At 63.2% G+C, this 19500-nt stretch overlaps 1 protein-coding gene across 1 annotated transcript; it reads left to right on the top strand.

Moving 5' to 3' along the window:
• The first annotated feature begins 213 nt into the window (after window positions 1-213).
• LOC116830721 (NPC1-like intracellular cholesterol transporter 1) lies at window positions 214-18025 on the top strand. Its single transcript, XM_075063390.1, is given in 22 exon segments — window positions 214-257; window positions 324-683; window positions 685-959; window positions 962-1000; window positions 1003-1084; window positions 5025-5125; window positions 6461-6633; window positions 7168-7296; window positions 8214-8396; window positions 9308-9422; window positions 9690-9817; window positions 9957-10094; window positions 10394-10483; window positions 11242-11432; window positions 11876-11994; window positions 13150-13276; window positions 14314-14369; window positions 14818-14968; window positions 15719-15950; window positions 16605-16718; window positions 16835-16997; window positions 17856-18025. Coding segments are annotated over 22 exon segments (3180 nt in total).
• The last annotated feature ends 1475 nt before the right edge of the window (window positions 18026-19500 follow it).

The raw sequence follows: 19500 nt of genomic DNA, 5'->3' as shown, positions 1-19500 counted from the left end.
GCAGTGGCGTGGTGGGTACGTGCTTCTAAACCGAGCTTCGATGACCAGTCCTACGACTCTGCAAGGGCCGGATCCCTGCAGATGAGTGGCTATGCATCACTGCCATGTGCGGCAAGTCGGTGCCACCTGTGCACGAGCAGCGCTGGTGGACTTCAGGGGGACAGCAGCAATGGCTAGCCCCGCCTGGATATCGACGTCCAGCTGGACCGCGCAATGTCTTGTGGGAGGCATAGTGCCATCAACGGCAAGACTTGCGCGTGCGGCGAGGCGGCATGCTGACGGGAGACGCATGCCCTGCCTGGACGTGCGAGTCCTGCCCACAGATCACCACATCCACTGCCAGCCCCGCCTTCGAGTGGGCAGCCGAATGGGGTCTTGTTTGTGTGCTGTCTTCTCTTCTGCCTGCTGACCGTGCTCTTCGGGGCCTTCCTGGTGTGGGGCGCATCTCCAGATCCAAGCAGGCCAGCGGCAAGGGCGGCAGCGCCAGAGGGACAGATGACACGCTCGGAGAGGCTCAGCCAGGCCACCACCGCGTCTTGGGGAATGTTCAGGAGATGGGGCACCTGGTTGGCTTCCCACCCAGTCTCGGTCATCTTGATCTCAGCTGTGGTGGTGTGAGGCTCTCCTGGTGGGATGGTCTTTATCTCAGACTCACCAGACCGTTTGGAGCTCTGGTCTCGCCCGACAGCGGCCGGCCGAGAGAGAGTTCTATGACCAGAACTTGTGGCACTTCTTCAGACCAACGGTGATCCTCACAGCCAAGGGCGGCCCAATTACACCTATGTCCCTCCTACTAGGCAGGAAGAACTTCAGCGGGATCCTCTCCATGGCTGTCCTGCTGGACCTGCTGGACCTGCAGAGCGGCTGCAAGGATCAGGCGTTGGTGAGAGAAGGACGGCAGGATGTGACACTCAAGGAGTGTCTGTACGCCCCCCTGGACCCCAGCTCATGCCGCACCAGTGCTGCTGCGGTCAACGGCTGCGCCAGTACTTCCAGAACACGCCACTCGCCTGGAGATGACGGCCAGCCAGACACAGGGGGGCAGATGGGCATGGTGGATGGAAAGCCACTTCCTCTGGGTCAAGTAGTGCAAGGCTCCAGTCGTGGGGTATCTAGCTATTTCCCAATTCTGAACTTAGAGTCAAAAATGGTGCCTGCATGAAACCTCCAGCTTAATTACCAGCTTAGATCGGATATCGCTGCCACCAGACAGGATCAGTGCTGTGCTCACTCTGGTCTCCCAAACCTTCCCTGGGGAACCCCAAGATCAGATGCCCTGAGTCTCAAGACAAAGGGAAATAACCTTCCCTTCCTGTTCTTTACTTCCTGCCGATTTTCCCCCCTGGCGGTGTTCTAGTAGATTTCCCTGCTTCAATCCCTTGAAACACAAAACAGAGAGGGCAATTTACATTCCCCCCTCCTTCTTTTCCCCCCTTCCAGTCTTTCCCTGAGAGAGACAGTAATCCTGGCACTGAGATTCCTATCCCCTTACCATAACTAGAAAAAGAAAAGTCAACAAGTTTTAAAAAAGAAAGCTTTATATAAAAAGAAAGAAAAAGACAAAAAAAATTAATCTCTGTATCAAAGTGACAATACAGGGTCAATTGCTTAAAAGAAAAATATGAATAACCAGCCGTATTCAACAAGAAATACAGTTTAAACATTCCAGCAATTACACACATGTACATACAAAACAAAACATATAAAAGCCTATTGTTTTGCTACCTTTGTACTTACAACTGGGAAACAGAAGATTTAGAAAGGCTGGAGATAGATCCTCTCATAGCTGAGAGAGCAACAGAAGAAGACAAAGACCCAAGAAAAAAAACACCCACAAATTCCATCCCTTGAGCTTTGAAAAATCCTGTTTCCTGATTGGTCCTCTGGTCAGGTGTTTGGTTCTCTTTGTTAACCCTTTACAGGTAAAAGAAACATTAACCCTTAGCTATCTGTTTATGACAGTGAGAACAGGGGATGTGCACACTTCCCGCACGGCTCTGCCAATGCCCCTCATTCCCAATCTGCAGCCCCCCACTAGCCCAGCCCTGGGCTCCCCGCCACAGCTCTCCCCTTTGGCTCAGGGGGTAGGAGTCAACACAGAAGGTCATGGTTCCATACCTGCTAATGGTCTGTAGAGACTTGGACTTGACTGATGCCCCTTTATTCCATGTCCCCCCCAACTCCCCATCTGTGGCCTTTTCCTTCCAGAGCAGGACTGATGGCTTTCCACTCTGCTTCTCTCGTGCATTTCCAAGCCCTCCTCAGTTCACCCCGTTGCCTGTCAGCCTCGGGATTCCAGCCCAGCTCCTGCCTCATCCCCTGGCTCAGCTCTTCCCTCCACACATGTTCTACCACCTCTGTTTTCACCCAGCATTTCCTGGCCCATCACTTTCCTTTTCATCCTCCCACCAGGTTCTGCGTTTGGGAGCTTTGCTGGCCGTCTGCTAGTGTGGATTTATCCTACGCAGCTGGGCCCAGCATGTGGCATTTGGTTTGGGTTGCGAATCACGTCTGGCTTCGCTATTCTGCCTTTAATGTCTCCGTCTGGCCGCCGCTTGTGCTTACAGCGCTGCCGAGTTCGGCGAAGTGTCAGACGCCACAGTCAATCCAGTGACAGTTCAGTGTTGGCTCTTTGGTGCCTCTCTCCTTTCCCAGTCCGTCCCTAGGAGGAAGCTCCCTGACATCTTAGTGTCACGGATCCCCAAGACCGAGGCTATGGCCCCAGCTGTGGCACAGTCTCTGGAAGGCCCCCTTCAGTGAGCCAGACCCCCGGTGGTCTCGCGGTTCCACCTGGACAAGCCCTGCAGCTTCACCACCTCTTTAGGCCGTCAGCCCCCGAGCTTCCCACCATGAGCTCCATTCAGCGAGTCCCACCCAGGCAGCCCCTGAGGGAGACTGGGACGATCTTGGGGAGCAGCACACGCCCCTCCACCAACCTCTGCAGGGACACCCAGTCAGCGTGGGCACTCGGCTGGACACAGCACAGGAAGGCCTTGGGTAGCCGAGAGAAAACAAAGATCCAGCCCTGTCCATCCTGGTTAGCCCAGAGCCCTCAGCACCGTCCCTCTGACCTCCCTTTATCCCAGGTCAGGTGCCCCAACTGCTTCCCACAGACCACTTTGAGCTCCCTGAGCTGTGGCTCAGCCCCTGGGAGAGGCGGGCAGTGCTGGTCTCTGGGGCTCCATGCCCAGGCAATCGGATTTGCGTACTCTTCTCCAGAGCTCCCCTGATGCTAGGAGCCATTCACACCTGCGTCGTAGCCTGCCAGAGAGCTCACAGCCCTTTCTCCCAAAGCATACAGGGGAAACTGAGGCACACACAGGCTTCAGAAAAATACTACCAAAAATTCCCACTTGTCTGATGCTGGAAGTCACCTGGATTGGCTTAGTCAATCCCCTTCCCCATGGGGTCCATACTGGGGGCCAACAGGCTGGCATTTGCTGCCAGGCTGGTCTAGGTGCCATTCCTTTTGCTGTTGTGCTCAGGCGCCGAGCACCAGGTCCTGAGGCTGGCATTGCCATGGCATCTGGTTTTCATGGGGATATGGTTACTTCCTAAGCCAATAGCCACATCACAAATGCCCGGTGTGGCTGGGCACTTGAGGGGAGAGAGTCCAGCAGTGCCACTGCCTGTTGCCCCCTGATGCCCACCCAGAGGAAGGGCGTGAAATGGCACCAGGTCTCCACAGAGCATGGCGGTCTTCCAGGGCGCTCAAGCAGTCATCTGGGGGAGGGAGCGATGGGCCCTGGACGGGGGTGGCCTGGGGTGGGTAGGACTGGTGGTGCAGACTGGGCTAGTGCTGGTGGGGGGCACCGGCCTGGCAATGGCAGTGGGGGTAGCTGGACCAATGTTGGGGACGAGGGGGTTATCATGGGTGCACCCTGAATTTTAAATAGCCCCAGGGACCCCTTCAGCTTGCCAGCCTCCCAGCGGTCCCCCTCATCCTTCAGGGTGGGCCATGGCATCGCAGCCCTCCTGCGTTGCACCCAGAGCTCTGCCCAGGAGCGTGACCGAGCCAGCCGGGTGTGCAGGGACCCCAGGCAGCCTGTCCCAGCAGAGCAGGGTTTATTGGTCAGCTGGGCGCAGGCCGGGATGAACTCAGCACAGAGATGTGGTGCTGGCCAAGCCGGTGCCCCCCAGCCACGCGGCCATGGGCGCCTGCCAAGCTCTGCCTTGCTGCCCCATTGCCTGTCTCTGAAGCTAGCTCTGTATCCCCAGCCCAGGCCCCTGGGACTTTGTTCTCCAGCTGCCTCTGCTCAGCATCCCTGGTGAGAGCTGGAGGAACCCATCCCTTGCCCCCTCCAGCCCCGGGCCTGTTACACACCACTCCCTGCCTGGATTTCCCATAGACCTGGGTCGGCCTTGGCCACTCCCACTTCTCCGGCTACTGCCCACCCCCAAGGGCAGATTTAACTCTTTTGCCCCCATGGGGTTGCCATGAAAAGTACGGGGGAAACTGAGTCACAGGTAGGCATCACAAAAATACTACCAAAAATTCCCACTTCCTCACAGGGTGCTTCTCCTGCTGGGATGTGTGCTGGGAGGCTCTGGATCTACACTGGCGGTCTCTCCCTGGAGGGCCGTGGGAGACAGGCAGCAGCTCAGTCCTGGGGTGGGAAGCTCCCTGTGGGGCAGTAGCTCTGCCATGCTGGGCGCCCCCTGCAGAAAGGCTGAAGATGGGGGTGGTTAGAGGCTGCTGACCTTCCTCTCCTGCAGCCCCTGCCATGCCCACCGCCAGCTCCTCCCCTATCACTGGCTTCCTCCATCTCTGATCTCTCCACCCTTCCGCTTCGCAGTTCCCCTCCCACTCTGCAGTCTGCCTCCAGCCCCCCTTTCTCTCTGCTGCCACCCTGGGTCCGTCCCTAGGGGGAGCTCCTGGCACAGGCTGCAGCTCGCAGAGCGCTGTGCGCAGACAAAGTGTCGCAGAGCCAATGGGACCGTGGCAGCAGGAGGACCAGGGCACAGGGGCCCCATAGAGCCCCTGACAAGCATCCCTCCCTCACTCACTCCTTCTGCCTCCCCAGCTCGCCTCTCTCCTTCAAGGATATCACCAACCTGCAGCTGAGCTGCATGGCCGACTACGGCGCACCCGTCTTCCCCTTCCTGGCCGTGGGTGGCTACACAGGTAAGGGGCACCAGTGCCAGGTGGGCACCCAGCCCTGCGGCTTCACGGGCAGTGACTGCCCGCCTCCTCCACTGGTTCACAGCTCTGTGGGGCAGGGGGACACAAGGGAAGCATGTGGTGAGTCAGCCTGGCAGGTGTTGGGTACAGCGCCCCAGCAGCATGGCACTGCGGCTGGGGGCACAGTGATGGAGGGGCTGAAAGGTGGATAATGAGGCAGCTTTGGGGATGTTCGCAGGGAGCTTTTCCCCAGCGTGAGGGGCAGCCGATGCCCAGTGGTATTTGTTGGGCATGTACCACATGAGCGGTGCCAGCTGGCATGACTGGCAAAGCACAGCAGGGCTCGCCAGCGCAGGAGAAGTGATGGGCAGAGGGGGGACAACCAAGCAGGACCTAGTGAGAGAAGACCAGCGGTGGGTGTCTGATGCGCCGAAGAAGGTGTGAGGCAGAGAGGAGCAGCAGTGTCCGAGCGGGGCAGGTCTGAGCAGTGGCAGTGCCAGCCGCTGAGGGGCCAAGGTCCAGCCAGAGATGGTCTGCAGAAAGAATGAGCAGGAGAGGGCTGAGCCTCGAGGGAACCCCGTTCTAGGGCTGGATCATGGGGTAGCTGGTAGTGGGGCTGGCGTGGGGGGCAGCAGGGAGCCATGGAGCTGCTTCTCTGCATCTGGCCTGGTGGGACTGAGTGGGGATTGTGCCCGTCCAGCCCAGGGTGACTCCAGGTCCACTCTGGAGCATCGGCCCTGCGGGGCTCCTGGCATGTGGGTGAGAAGCCCCCAGCCCCTGGCACATGACTTTGCTGGTTCAGTCCAGCGAGGGCGCTATGCTCCTGGAGGTGCTGTCTGGAAGAGGAGACAGGAACTGAGGCCCTGGCTGCTTGGGGCCATTGAAGATCCCAGGACCCTGTGCTAAGGATCCTGGCCAGTGCTCCAGGGACTCCAGCCTGCCTCCCTGACCTCCCTCCACCCTGTGGAAGTATCAGCTGGGTACAGAACTGTCACTTCCTGTCCTAAACAGTCATCAGGCGTTGCGGGGTGGGGTTAGCCAGCTACTGCGCTGCAACCCAGAGGTGGCTGCCTGTCAGTGATGGTGGAAGGCTCCATGCCACTCCCGCACTGATCCCGGGGACTGGGATTCGAGAAGTGGCCCTCGATCCTGAGCTGGAAGGTGCCCAGGTGGGGCGGGGTGGCAAAGTCTGGATATTTATGATCTCCCTTATCAGACTCGCTCCTTTCCTGTGGACCGGGTGCTGCAGTGGGCGGGGGCAGGAGGCTGGCTGCCAGGGGCTGGCGGGAGGAGGGGGATGTCTGTGCCTGCTGGCTCTCACTGCCCTCCCCCCGCCAGGTGAAGATTATTCGGAGGCCCAGGCACTGATCCTTACCTTCTCGCTGAACAACTACCCGCGCAGTGACCTGCGCTACGCCTGGGTGCTGCTGTGGGAGCAGCGCTTCCTGCAGGTGGTGGGGGAGTTCCAGCAGACCCATGCCCACACCTACACCATCGCCTACATGGCCGAGGTACCGGGGGCAGCGCCAGGCCATCACAGAGACCGGCTGGGGGCCAGCCCTGCACGATGAGGGCTCAAAGAACTCTCTTATGGCTCAGGGCTGTTCAGCCCCCACTGCTTTCTGGAGCTGGGACCCCCAACACTGCACAGCCCGGAGCAGCACCCAGCTCAGAGTGACTCCCCCCATCCTGTTGCTCCCTCTCCTTGCCCCATTAAAGGCCAACGATGAGCCTCTGCTGCTTGCACAGTGGGCAAGCTCTGGTTTGGGGGCATATGTGTGGGAGACGGGGACAGGCACGGGGCATTTCTTGATGCCAGACTGGGGCTGGGAGGAGAGGGGGGACAGCAGGAAGGGATAGGGAAGTGACAGCCACAGTCAGGGCAGGGGCAAATAGAGGGCACAGCCCAGTCCTCTAGCCCCATAGGAGGCCCCTGGGCACAGCTTTTGGCTCCAGCGGGCACAGTTCCAGCCAGTGGCAGTGGGAAGCAGGCGCTACCCCTACCTCATGTGGCACTGCCTGTGTCTAACTCCTGGCCCCCGCAGCGCTCCCTGGAAGACGAGATTAACCGCACCACGGCCGAGGACATCCCCATCTTCGCCATCAGCTACCTGGTGATCTTCCTCTACATCGCGCTGGCCCTGGGCGAGTACTCCAGCTGCAGGCGCATCTTGGTACGGGGGCAGCGGGGCTGGTGGGAGGCTATGGTGCTTGCTTTGGGAAGCAGGGGACTGGGGTGGGGCCCTGGCATGAGCCTGTGGTGAGGGCAGTGCCTGTCTGCTGGCCTGTCTCATGCCAGGCTCTAGTAGCGAAGCAGTCCTTCGCCCACCCCTCGCTGGCACCCCCTGGGGCTGAGGGGACCCTGGAGAGGGGGCTGCCCTCTCCCTGCAGAGTCGGGGGCTGCCTGTTGGGGACCCTTAGTCTCTAGACCCGGTTGGGTCCTTTGTCCAGCTTGGAACAGACTCAACCAGCTGCCACAGAACGACCAGGTCCACTGCATGTACTCTGCACCTCCACAGAGCCCCGGCTCGCCTGCTCCACAGCCCAGCGCCCCCTGGCTTTGCCACGCACAACCCCAGCCCTATAGCCTGCCCTGAGCACCAGGGCAGAGCGCCACCCATAGGGGCGGCTCTAGGCATTTTGCCACCCCAAGCACAGCAGGCAGGCTGCCTTCGGTGACTTGCCTGTGGGAGGTCCCCAGTCCTGCGAATTCAGCGGCAGCCTGCAGGAGGTCCGCCAAAGCTGCGGGACCAGCGGACCCTCCGCAGGCAAGCCGCTGAAGACAGCCTGCCTGCCGCCTTCACGGGGACCAGCAGAGCGCCCCCTGTGGCTTGCTGCCCCAAGCACGCGCTTGGCGTGCTGGTGCCTGGAGCCACCCCTGGCCACCCACTAACCCCGCAGCCATCCCCTGGCACTGCCATGCACAGCCCCAGGCCCATAGCCTGCCCATAGCCTGGCTCAGCCCCTCACCCCGCTCCCTGCAACCCCTAGAAGGTCTCTGTAGCATCTCCCCCAGGCTCCGTGTCAGTCCCGAGAGGCCCCGCCTCCCACGGGTGCCAGCTGCCCTGAGCCACTGCACTGCCCCCTGCAGGTGGACTCCAAGGTGACGCTGGGCCTGGGCGGGATCCTGGTGGTGCTGGGCGCCGTGTTCTCCTCCATGGGCTTCTACGCCTATGTGGGGCTGCCCTCCTCCCTTGTCATCATCGAGGTGGTTCCCTTCCTCGTGCTGGCGGTGGGCGCTGACAACATCTTCATCTTTGTGCTGGAGTACCAGGTGAGCCGGGGCACCCAGCCCCCCCCAACACCCAGCCCAGCCCCCCCAGAGTACCCAGCCCCCCATGGAATCCTTTTTATCGCCCACACCCCAGGGCAGTGTCCCCTCCTGGCACATCCTACTGGGCAGCATCCCATAGGCTCCTGGGGCCTGCTGGGGAACATCCCATCAGTCATGGGCTGGGGTGTCCCACTGGGGCCCGGCTCAGGAAGCTGGGGTCAGGGTCTGACATTCATGAACATGGGGGTCAGAGGGGCCCTTCCCACAGCAGCAGGGGTGAGGGTGGGGGGAATCAACCCTGTCTGGCTGCGGGAGCAAGTGATAAATGAAGAAAACCAGGCCGGGGTGGGGGGGAGGGTCTGTGTGTGTGTGTGTACACCAGCAGGACATGGGGGAAGGGCAATAGGCAAGGGGTGTGCCCCTGCCAAGGCAGGGCAGGTGGGGGGGCAGCAGGCTGGGTGTGGGTGCCCCTGGCAGGGCAATTGAGGGGCAGGTGGCCAGGTGGGGGTACCCCGGCAGGGTGGGGCAGTTGGGGGGCAGGTGGCCAGGTGGGGTGCCCAAGGCAGGCAGGGGCTGGGTGGAGGTGCCCCCGGTGGAGCCAAGCAGTTCAGGGGCAGCAGGCTGAGTGGGGGTGCCCCTGGCACGACAGTGGGGGGGCCCAGCAGTGCGAGGCAGTTGAGGGGCAGGCGGCCAGGTGGGGGTGCCCCAGCAGGGCAAGGCAGTTGGGGGGGCTGCAGGCTGGGTGGAGGTGCCCCTGGCAGGGCAATGGGAGACAGGGGCCCAGGTGGGGGTGCTTCTGGCAGGGCAGGACAGTAAGGGGCCAGGGTGCTAGGTGGGGGTGCCCCCGGCAGGGTGGGGCAGTTGGGGGGTATTGCCCAATCCCTCCCCTCACCCCAGTGGGTGCTTTGCAGAGGTCAGTGCGGGAGCCGGGCGAGCGGCGCGAACAGCACATCGGGCGGGTGCTAGGCACTGTGGCACCCAGCATGCTCCTGTGCAGCTTCTCCGAGGCCACCTGCTTCTTCCTGGGTGAGTGCCTGTGGCGCAGGACAAGGGGGCCTGAGCTGGGAGAGGGCTGGGCCCAGGTATGGGGCACCTGGGGGTGCCCAGCACCATGGCTGCTTGTGCCCTTTCTGGCATGCCACCAGGCCATGGCTGGGGTGTCGGGTCCCGTGCCCGGGAAATGCTAGTCTGGGCAGGGTGGCTCCAGGTGCCCACAGGGCCCGTCCCTCACACCCACGAGCTGCTCCCCCCGGGCACAAGGACCCCCCTACTCATGAGCTCTCATGCCCACAGGCTCCCTGACGCGGATGCCAGCGGTTCGCACCTTTGCTCTAAACGCCGCCCTGGCTGTGCTCTTTGACTTCCTGCTCCAGATGTCCATGTTCGTGGCGCTGGTCTCTCTTGATGCCCGCAGGCAGGAGGTGAGAGGTGCCCGCTGGGGGGAACAGGGCTGGGGGGCAGGAGGGGAGGGGCACCTGCTGGGGGGCACAGGGATGGAGGGGGCGGGGCCGTTCCCCATCTACACCAAGCAGGTAGATTTGACGCTCCCTTTGCCCCCAGGCCGCCCGCCTCGACCTCTGCTGCTGCCACCGCCTGAGCAAGGCGGGGTGCCCAGCGCGGAGTGAGGGGCTGCTGCGCCCCTTCATGCGGCTCATCTATACCCCCGTGCTGCTGAACTGTGCCGTCAGGGCCCTGGTGGTGAGTGGGGTGGGGGGAGAGGGAAAGGGAGGGGGCCCAGGTGCCAGGATAGGGAAGGGGCAGGGAGGGTGTTGGGTCCAAGGTTGGGGGAGGGGGCCCAGGTGCCAGGGTGGGGAAGGGGCAGATAGGGTGATGGGTCCAAGGTTGGGGGAGAGGGCCCAGGTGCCAGGGTGGGGGATCCTCTACGCAGGCGGGGTTGGGCCCTTGTGTTGGGGCTGGGATGCTCTGTGGCAGGGAGGGGAGGGGCGGGGGGAGGAACGGTAGAGCTGTCCTCACCACAGTGCCCCCCAACCCCCCAGATGCTGTTTTTCCTGTTCATGTTCTGTGCTGGGATCTACCTGGCGCTGCAGGTGCCCGTGGGGCTGGACCAGGAGCTGGCGATGCCCAAGGTGAGAACCCCTCCTCCCCCTGCACGTGCCCAGTATCTGCCCGGGCTGCACGGCTCTCACAGGGCGCCCGTAGCCTGGGCTGCTTGCAGGCCCTGTCCAAGCGCTGCCTGGCCCTGATGCCCCTTGGCCGTTGGGCAGTCACGCCCCACCACGGCCATGTTGGCAGCTTCCCAGGAGCCCCAACAGGGCAGCTCGGTCCTGCTCTGCCCAGGCCTTTCTGCTGCCCCATCACCAGGGTATCTGGGCACCTCCCCATCGTGCCTTTGGCACCGGGGTGGGTTCCAGCCGTGCGTGGCTTGCTCTCCCCTGGGGGCATTGCCCTGGACTGGGCTCCGAGGAGGCTGGCTGGAAGTGGGCGCCTGGTGGATTGGGCGGGGGCTAGGGATGTGGGGGGTGCCCCATAGCCCTGAGGTTGCTCCATCTCCTGCTCAAAGACACCAGCTTGCCCTTGGGCAGGAGGTTCCTGGGCTGCAGCCCCACTGGGTGCTCTGGGCCTGGCATCTCTGGGGGGCCCAGGCTGGGGGCGCCTGGGAGGGCAGGCCACATCTTGGCACTGCCTTCTGTTCTGTGGTGCCAGTGGAGGGGGCTGTTACGCTAGCCATGGCTTGTGCCCAGGTCGGTGGCAGCGCGAGGTGCGGAGATGATGGCGGGTGAGGCCATGGCTGGGTGGTGCAGTCTCCGAGCCAACCTAGCTACCCCACCGCTCCGGGTGGCAGAGACAGGGAGCTGGCATGACGGGTCCTGCGGTGTCTCCTTAGGACTCCTACATGGTGCAATACTTCCAGTACCTGAACCAATATTTCATGGTGGGCCTGCCCACCTACTTCGTCACCACCGGCGGTTACAACTTCTCCACCGGTCCCGGCATGAACGGCGTCTGCTCCAGTGCCGGCTGCGACAACAGCTCCCTGACCCAGAAGATCCAGTATGCCACAAGATTCCCCAATGTGTGAGTGCCCCTGGGGCTGGGAGAGGGGTGCCCAGCCGTGGGGCCACACACAGCTCTGCAGGACCCTTACTCCGACCCACAGCCCCTGCCCCCCGGCTCTGCAAGGCCTTCACTCTGACCCATAGCCCCTGCCCCTCGGCTTTGCGGGGCCTTCGCTCTGACCCACAGCCCCTGCCCCCTGGCTCTGCAGGGCTTCTTGCTCTGCCCTGACACCCTTGCCCCCCAAACTCTGCCAGGACCCTCGCTCCAACCCGCTGCCTCTGCCCCCCAAGCTCTGCCAGGGCCCTCGCTCTGACCTGCCACCCTAGCCTGACCTGGGTGGGCCCGTGGTGCCCTACAGCCAGGCCTGCAACCCCCTGCCAGGCCCCCTCCATACTGCGTCCCAGCAGGCAGGGCTCCCCGCTGCCCAGCATCTAATCGTCCAGCCCCTGCTCCTCTTGCAGATCCTACCTGGCCATCCCTGCTTCGTCCTGGGTGGATGACTTCATTGACTGGCTCCACCCGCTGTCGAGATGCTGCCGCATCAGCTCCAGCGACAGCCAGTTCTGCCCATCCACCAACAGTAGGTCTCGCCCGTAGGGCTCGAGGGGTTAACCTGACAGTGCTGCCCAGAGCTGGGCACAGAAAGGGCTCCCCCGGCAGGCGTGGCACTGTGACCCCCCAACCAAGGGGACAGGTGGTCACTGTAGAGAGAGGGGTCAGAGATGGGCTGGGGACCCCCTGTGGGGCAGGGCAAGGCAGGGACGCTGCAGTCTGGGGAGGGGGAGGACTGGAGAAGAGGGCTTGCCCCTCAGCGAGACAGGACCACACCTCAGACAGAGGGGCTCTGCGCGCCCCAATGGCATCTGGCTGCCACTGCTGAATGCCGCGGCCAGGCGATTCCAATGCGAGGGGCCGGCCAGAACCCCAGGGGTTTGGGGCAGGGCGGAAAAGCCGGATTTCCCCTCAGATCGGCGTGAGATCCTGGTGGGGGCAGACTGGGGCAGCGAGCTTGCTGGTAGGGTCAGTGGGGTCTGGCCAGCTCCCCAGCCACACCGGAAAGCTGGTTTCAGCCGAAAGTGACTTCGCCAGCGCTTGCCAGACTCAGTTCTGATCAGTGTGTGTTTGGGAGGTGGGAGTGAGAGGCAAAGGGTGAGGGAGGAGTCTGGCCGTAGTGGGATGGCAAAGGGCACGGCTGGGTGCAAAGCTCATCCTACAAAGAGAACAGGAGTACTTGTGGCACCTTAGAGATTAACAAATTTATTTGAGCATAAGCTTTCGTGGGCTACAGCCCACTTCATCAGACGCAAGCAATAAAGGGCACAATCCGCTGGTTTTCAATCCAGTAGAGCCTGTGGAACTCCCAGCCACTAGATCTCCAAGGCCAAGAGCTGAGCAGAGCCCTGCATTGATCTGGGCAGCAAAAGCAGTTGGAGCTCCCTGGAGGGATAAAGCAGCAGCAGGAATCTGAGCTCTCCCACCCCTAGCCATGAGCCGGCCCTGGCCTGATGGGGTCTGGGAGAAACAGTTCCAGGGGGCCGGTGATTCCAGAAAAGCCATGGGATGGGGGATCTGGCACGTCCCTGGGATTGGCCCTGTGGGAGAGGAGACAGGTGCGGGCAGAGCCAGGTCTGATCTGCCCTGGGAATTCCTCTGGGTGAGCAGAGCTCCCCATGCCCCCCCCCCCCAGGATTCATGCCCTGCGGCCCCCTCACCATGTCAGCCTCTTGCCCCACAGCCACCGCCAGCTGCCCGCTCAGCTGTATGAGGAACCTGAGTGAGGTCATTCGCCCCTCGGTGGAGCAGTTCAACCACTTCCTGCCCTGGTTCCTGCACGACATGCCCAACCTCAACTGCCCCAAGGGGTAGGTGCTGGCAGGGGCAGCGGGGGAGGGGCCAGGCATGGGGCAGTCCTTGGGGGCTGGAAACCAGGGGCAGCTCTAGGCATTTTGCCACCCCAAGCACGGCAGGCAGGCTGCCGGACCAGCGGACCCTCCGCAGGCAAGCCGCCGAAGGCAGTCTGCCTGTCACCCTCATGGTGACGGCAGAGCGCCCCCAGTGGCTTGCTGCCCCAAGCACGTGCTTGGTTGCTGGGGCCTGGAGCCGCCCCTGCTGGAAACATGCCCTGTGGGCACAGGGGCTGGGACTGGGGTGCAGCACATGCCCCGCACAACGCCCCCTGCTGGTGAGAGTGAGACATACACACATGCAGCACACCCTGCTGGTGAGGGGTCAGACAAACAGGCAGACAGCGCCCCCTGCTGGTGAGATTGAGACATACATGCACCCGCGCAGCGCCCCCTGCTGGTGAGGGGGTCAGGCACACAGCGTCCCCTGCTGGCCAGGGGTGTCTCACACACACACAGAGTAACTGACAGTCCCAGGGGGCTGCGGCTCACCAGGCCCTCAGCTGTGCCCATAGCTGTCCTGGGCGGGTGGGGCACAGGCTCCTGGCAGGACCCGGGGGCGCTAGCCATGAGCTCTGGCCTGACCTATGGGGAAATGTTTCCAACTGACCCCTCCCCCCCAGTTTGCCATTCTAGGGACGTTCTGCCCTGGGAAGCCACCACCTCAGGGGGGGGGGGGTCCCCTGCCCTTTCTGGGACCAACTAGCAGCACCCCCCAGCCACCCCTCTGTCCCCACTCTGGCTAGCAGTGCAGGACACATGTACCCTGGATGATGGGGCTGGACTCAAAGCCCCATGCCAGCCCCCTGGCGCCCAGCATTGCCCCACACAGGGACCCCACATCTGCCCCACTGGCGACCTCTCCAGGCACCCTCTGCCCCATAGCGGGCAGCTCAGGCTGTCGGCAAACTCAGGTGGGGGGAGGGCTTCCCATGAAGTGGGGGGTTCGCCTTGCCCCTCCCCGCTCTCACCCACCCTTCTCCTGTCCCCGCCAGGGGGCTGGGAGCCTACGACACCGCTGTGAAGCTGGGCCCAGACGGTGAGATCCAGGGTAAGTGCCAGCCTCACTAGGGACACCCACACAAGGGGCAGGGGAGACCCCCTCTGCAGTGAGATGGGCGGGGAGGGCCTGGCCACCAGGGGAGGGGGGCATGGCACACAGAACTCTGCCCCCTGTGGGCGCCGGGACTGCACTGCCCTCCCACGCCACAGAGCGCTGGGGGTCCGGCCCCATTGCCTGTCGCGTGCTGGGGAAAGAGTGGGCACAAAGGGGCCCTGTGGGACCACACTGGAGGCAGGATCCAGCCAGTGTGGGTGGTGGGGAGAGGAGGAGGGTACTGGGAGGGCATACTGGGGGAAGGGGGTCCCAGCATATGGGGGAGAGGGCACAGTGGGGGAGGGGGTCCCAGGATTTCGGGGAGGGGAGCAGTGGGAGGGGTGGTGGTCCCAGAGGAGCTCTCCAGGCCAGGAGGCAGTGTCTTACCCCCACATCTCCCCAGCCTCGCGGTTCATGGCCTACCACACCCCCCTCACTAACTCCCAGGAATACACAGCCGCGCTGCGGGCAGCACGGGCACTGGCGACCAACATCACCAACTCCATGCGGCGGGTGCCGGGCACCGACCCCAACTTCCGGGTCTTCCCTTATACGTGAGGGGGCAGATGGCATGGAGGGGTCGGGGGCGTCTGGGGTTCCTGGGGTCGGGGAGGGCACGCTGGAGGGTGTTTCCCATAAGGATGTCTCTGCCTTGTCCCATGAGGAGAAGGGGGAGGGGATGCCCATTGGGTTCCCTGTGGGGGGCAGCCTGGTTGGGCCCATGTCTGGAGGGATTGGGGCTGAGGCCAGTCCAGTGGGAGCAGGGACAGAGGGGCAGCGCAATGGGGCCCATGTCCCTGAGGCAGGGAGGGGATGGTCCTGGGGGCCCGTCCAGAGGCCCATGTCCCAGGCACATGGGGATAGGTCTGGTGGGCGGGGGGCTGTGGAAGGGACCCGTGTTCCAGGGGAAGGCAGGGGAGGGTCCCGGGGAGCCTGTGTCCAGGGGGCCATCCAGGGGTCCATGTCCTGGGCATGGGTGGGGGTCCCAAGGGGAGCCTGGGGGGCCATGTCCCAGGCACAGGGGAATAGGTCCCGGGGGGCCATCCCAGGTGGATGCGGGGGGTGGGGGGGTGCTGTCCAAGGGCCTGTGTCCCAGGGGGGAAGCGGGGAAGATCTGGTGGAGGGGCTGTCTAGGGGCCCATGTCCCAGGGGGGAGGCAGGGAAGATCCGTCAGGGGGCTGTCCAGGGGAGGATGGGAGGGTCCGGGGGGGGGGGCTGTCACGGCCATGTCCAAGGGGTTGAGGGCAGGGAGGGTCCTGGGGGGGGGGGGGGAGCTCCTGTCTCACACTGTGCCCGGCCCCCAGGGTCACCTACGTGTTCTACGAGCAGTACCTCACCATTGTCAATGAGGGGCTCTTCAACCTGGCGCTCTGCCTGGTGCCCACCTTCGCCGTCTGCTGCGTGCTGCTGGGCATGGACCTGCGCTCGGGCCTCATCAACCTGCTCACCATCCTCATGATCCTGGTGGACACTGTGGGCGCCATGACGCTCTGGGACATCAGCTACAATGCCATCTCCCTCATCAATCTGGTGACGGTGCGTGCCAGCCCCGGGCACCCAGCTCTGGGTATCCAGCCTCCAGCCCTGGGCACCCAGCACCCATCCCTGGACACCCAGCCGCGGGCACCTGGCACCCAGCCCTTGACACCCAGCCCCAGGCACCCAGCCTCCGGCACCTGGCACCTAGACCTGGGCACCCAGCTTCCAGCCTCCATCACCAGGAGCCCAACACCAAGCCCCAGGTGCCTGGCATCCAGCCCCCCAATCCCACTCCTGGGCCCCCATCTCCTAGCCCCCGCCTCCCAGCACCCGTACCTAACCTCCAGCCCCAGGTGCCTGCTTCCCAGCATCCTCCAACCCTGCCCCAGGCTGCCATTCACAGATGCCCACAGGACCCAGCCAGGGCAGGGGAGGGCATGGCTGTGATGCTCCGAAGCCCATTGCATGCTAGGATAGGACTTTGTGAGTAGGTGGGTCCTTGATTCAGTGCTGCATGGAGAACCCGTTACCCAGCAGGCCCAGTGACCCCTCGCTGCCCTCTGCCACTGTGTCTAGCGGGGCGGGATCTCTGATCCCAGGCATGGGATTTGGGTGCTGTGGGCAGACGGTGCAGGTGCTGGGGACCACAGAGTGCTGGGGTGGCGCTTTGAGCCTGCCCCAGCCCCGCTAACTGCCCTGTGCCCCTTGCAGGCTGTGGGCATCTCGGTGGAGTTCGTGTCCCACCTGACCCGGGCCTTTGCTGTCAGCACCCAGCCCACTCGGCTGGAGAGGGCCAAGGAGGCCACCATCAACATGGGCAGCGCGGTGAGTGGGGGGCCGCAGGGCAAGGTGAGGGGGGGTCAGGGGCCAGCCAGCCCCGGGGAGGGAGGGACAGTGTGGGGGTGGCCAGGGCCATCTCTGACCAACCCCCTTCCCTGCAGGTCTTTGCAGGCGTGGCCATGACCAACCTGCCGGGCATCGTGGTGCTGGCATTCGCCAAGGCCCAGCTCATCCAGATCTTCTTCTTCCGCCTGAACCTGCTTATCACGCTGCTGGGCCTGCTGCACGGCCTGGTCTTCCTGCCTGTGCTGCTCAGCTACTTCGGTGCCTGACGCCTGCGTCCCGGCCGCCCATGCTGCCCGCCTCCCCCAGTGCCCGCCAGTGCTGCCCACCTGCCCCAGTGCCCGCCCATGCTGCCTGCCTCCCCAGTGCCTGCCTCACTACCTTGCACTGCCCGCCTCCCCCCAGCGCCCACCGGTGCTGTCCACCTCCCCCAGTGCCCATCCATGCTGCCTGCCTCCCCAGCGCCCGCCCCACTACCCTGCACTGCCCACCTCCCCCAGTGCCCACTCCGGCTGCCCGCATCCCACAGCGCCCGCCCCATTACCCTGCACTTCCCGCCTCCCCCAACGCCCGCCCTCCGGCTGCCTGCCTGCCCCAGCACCACCTCCCCCGGCCGCCCGCACTGGCCCCCCAGCCCCCTCACACTGCTCACTTATCCCCCCCAGGGCCCCCCGCACCCCTCCCATCTCCTCCAGCACCCCAGCCACCCCTCGCTGCTTGCCCACCCTTCCAGTGCCCCTGCCTGCTCACCAGCCCCTGGCTTTCCCCAGCACCCCTTGCCCTCATCCCTTCAGGCTCTGCCAGTATGCTTCACAGCCCGGCTCCACTCACTGTCCCCCCGCCACCCTCTGACATGCTCTCCCAGCTCCATCTCTGAGGGGAGCCACCCCGAGCCCCAACCTCCTCCCCAGGGACCCCCTCATGCAGCCCCATGGAGGAACAAATCTTCAGGAATGCAGTCCAACACCCAGGGATCCTGCCCCAGAGGTGGGAGCTGGGGGGAAGGGGGCAGGGCACGGGGCATCATGGTTGGCGGGGGGGGGGGAAGCTGCCTGTTATGCTGCTAACCATGGCGCCCGCCATCCCACCCGGCTCTAACCTGCCCCTCCTGTACCCTAGGGCCCAGCTCCAGCCCCGCTGCAGCCCTGGCTGAGGCCCCGCAGCTGGAGCCGGAGAAGAGGAGCCCTGAGGGTAGTCTGACCACGAGGAACCCCAGCTTCCAGGACAAGGAAGAGCAGAGCAAGGGCCGGGGGCCCGGAGACCCCCCCATGGCCTCCCACCGCCTCTGAGGGGTAGAGCCAGGGGGCACCCAGCTGCTGCTACTGCCGGGGGGTCACTCCTCTCTGACTCAATGTGGGTTGGGGGATTCTGCCGCTGGACAGCCCCTCCCTTTGCATCTTCAAATCTCCCCCCCCCACTGCCTCAGAGGGCCCCCATGCACTCAGTGCCAGCCCCAGGGCAGAGGCCGGGGGTGCTGTGCTGCAGGGAGTGAGGTGGGGTTCCCCACCTCCAGCACTGACCTCGACGTCCTAGCTCGGCACTGGGGGGCGCTGTCTCCTCACACTCAGTGCTGCCCCAGCAAGACACCCCATCACTCGGGCCCCTGGGAGGGCGCATGCACTTTCCTTGCCCAGCGAGTTGTCAGCCCCTAGGACAGGCTGAGCTAGGGGGGCCTGCATCTCTCTGATCTCCGGAAGTCTGGGAGCTCTGATTTGCTGTATTTAATTCCAGGCAGATTCTGGCCCTGGGGCTGGGCGAAACCTGCCTCTCAGTGTTTACATAACAATTTACTACCTGAATTATATTTAAACCTTGTTCTCACCCTTCTACCTTCGGTCTGCATTTAACCTTGCAAACGGGAAACCCCGGTGCAGGATTCCTCCTTCTCCACCTCACACTGGGATGTTGGTGCAGGCTGCTGCACAGCAGCTGCGCTCCACCCCAGAGGCAGCTGCATTTCAGTGCAAAGGATTCCTGCCTCTGCTAAGCACTTGGGGATGAAATTGTTTCCTTGACTCTTGAGCCAGAAGGGCCCCTGTTCAGCACAGGCCAGTAATTTTCACCCAGTTACCCAGTCTAAACCCAGACCAGGAGAGAGACTGAGGTGCTGTAATGATGCTGCCCTTGGTGGGACTCAACCGAGCGTACCAATTCAGGACAGATTGCTCAGAGCAGGGCAGTCACAGCCCCAGGCTGGGGTCCCTTTGCACACCAAGGCACCCAACCAGCCAGAGAGGACTTTCGTCTCACCCCACTGGCTAACCACAAGTCACACAAGTGATTCCATCAGACACTCCAGTTTCCCAGTATCACCACCAGTGCCACTCATCATGGGGATGACTGGTTATGAAAACCAACACTCCAATAAAGGAAAAAAGGTTCTCCTGATCCCAAAGGACCAAGCCCTAGACCCAGGTCAATATACAGGTCAGATCTTACCCACCAATCACACTGTTGCCAATCCTTTAGAACAGGGGTGGGCAAACTTTTTGGGCCAAGGGCCATATCTGGGTGGGGAAATTGTATGCAGGGCAGGAGGGAGTGTGGAATGTAGGAGGGGGTGCGGTGTGCAGGAAGGGGCTCAGGGCAAGAGATTGGGGCAGAGGAGGGCTGTAGGGTGCATGAGGGGGCTCAGGGCAGGGGGTTGGGGTGCAGAAGGGGTGTGGGGTGTAGGAAGGGGCTCAGGGCAGGGGGTTGGGGTGCAGGAGGGGTTCAGGGGCTATGAGGGGGCTCAGGGTAGGGGGTTGGGATGCAGGAGGGGTGA

Source organism: Chelonoidis abingdonii, chromosome 2, assembly GCF_003597395.2.
Source record: "Chelonoidis abingdonii isolate Lonesome George chromosome 2, CheloAbing_2.0, whole genome shotgun sequence".
In the NCBI taxonomy this organism is placed as follows: Eukaryota; Metazoa; Chordata; order Testudines; family Testudinidae; genus Chelonoidis; species Chelonoidis abingdonii.
This window is presented reverse-complemented; position numbering and strand designations above follow the sequence as displayed.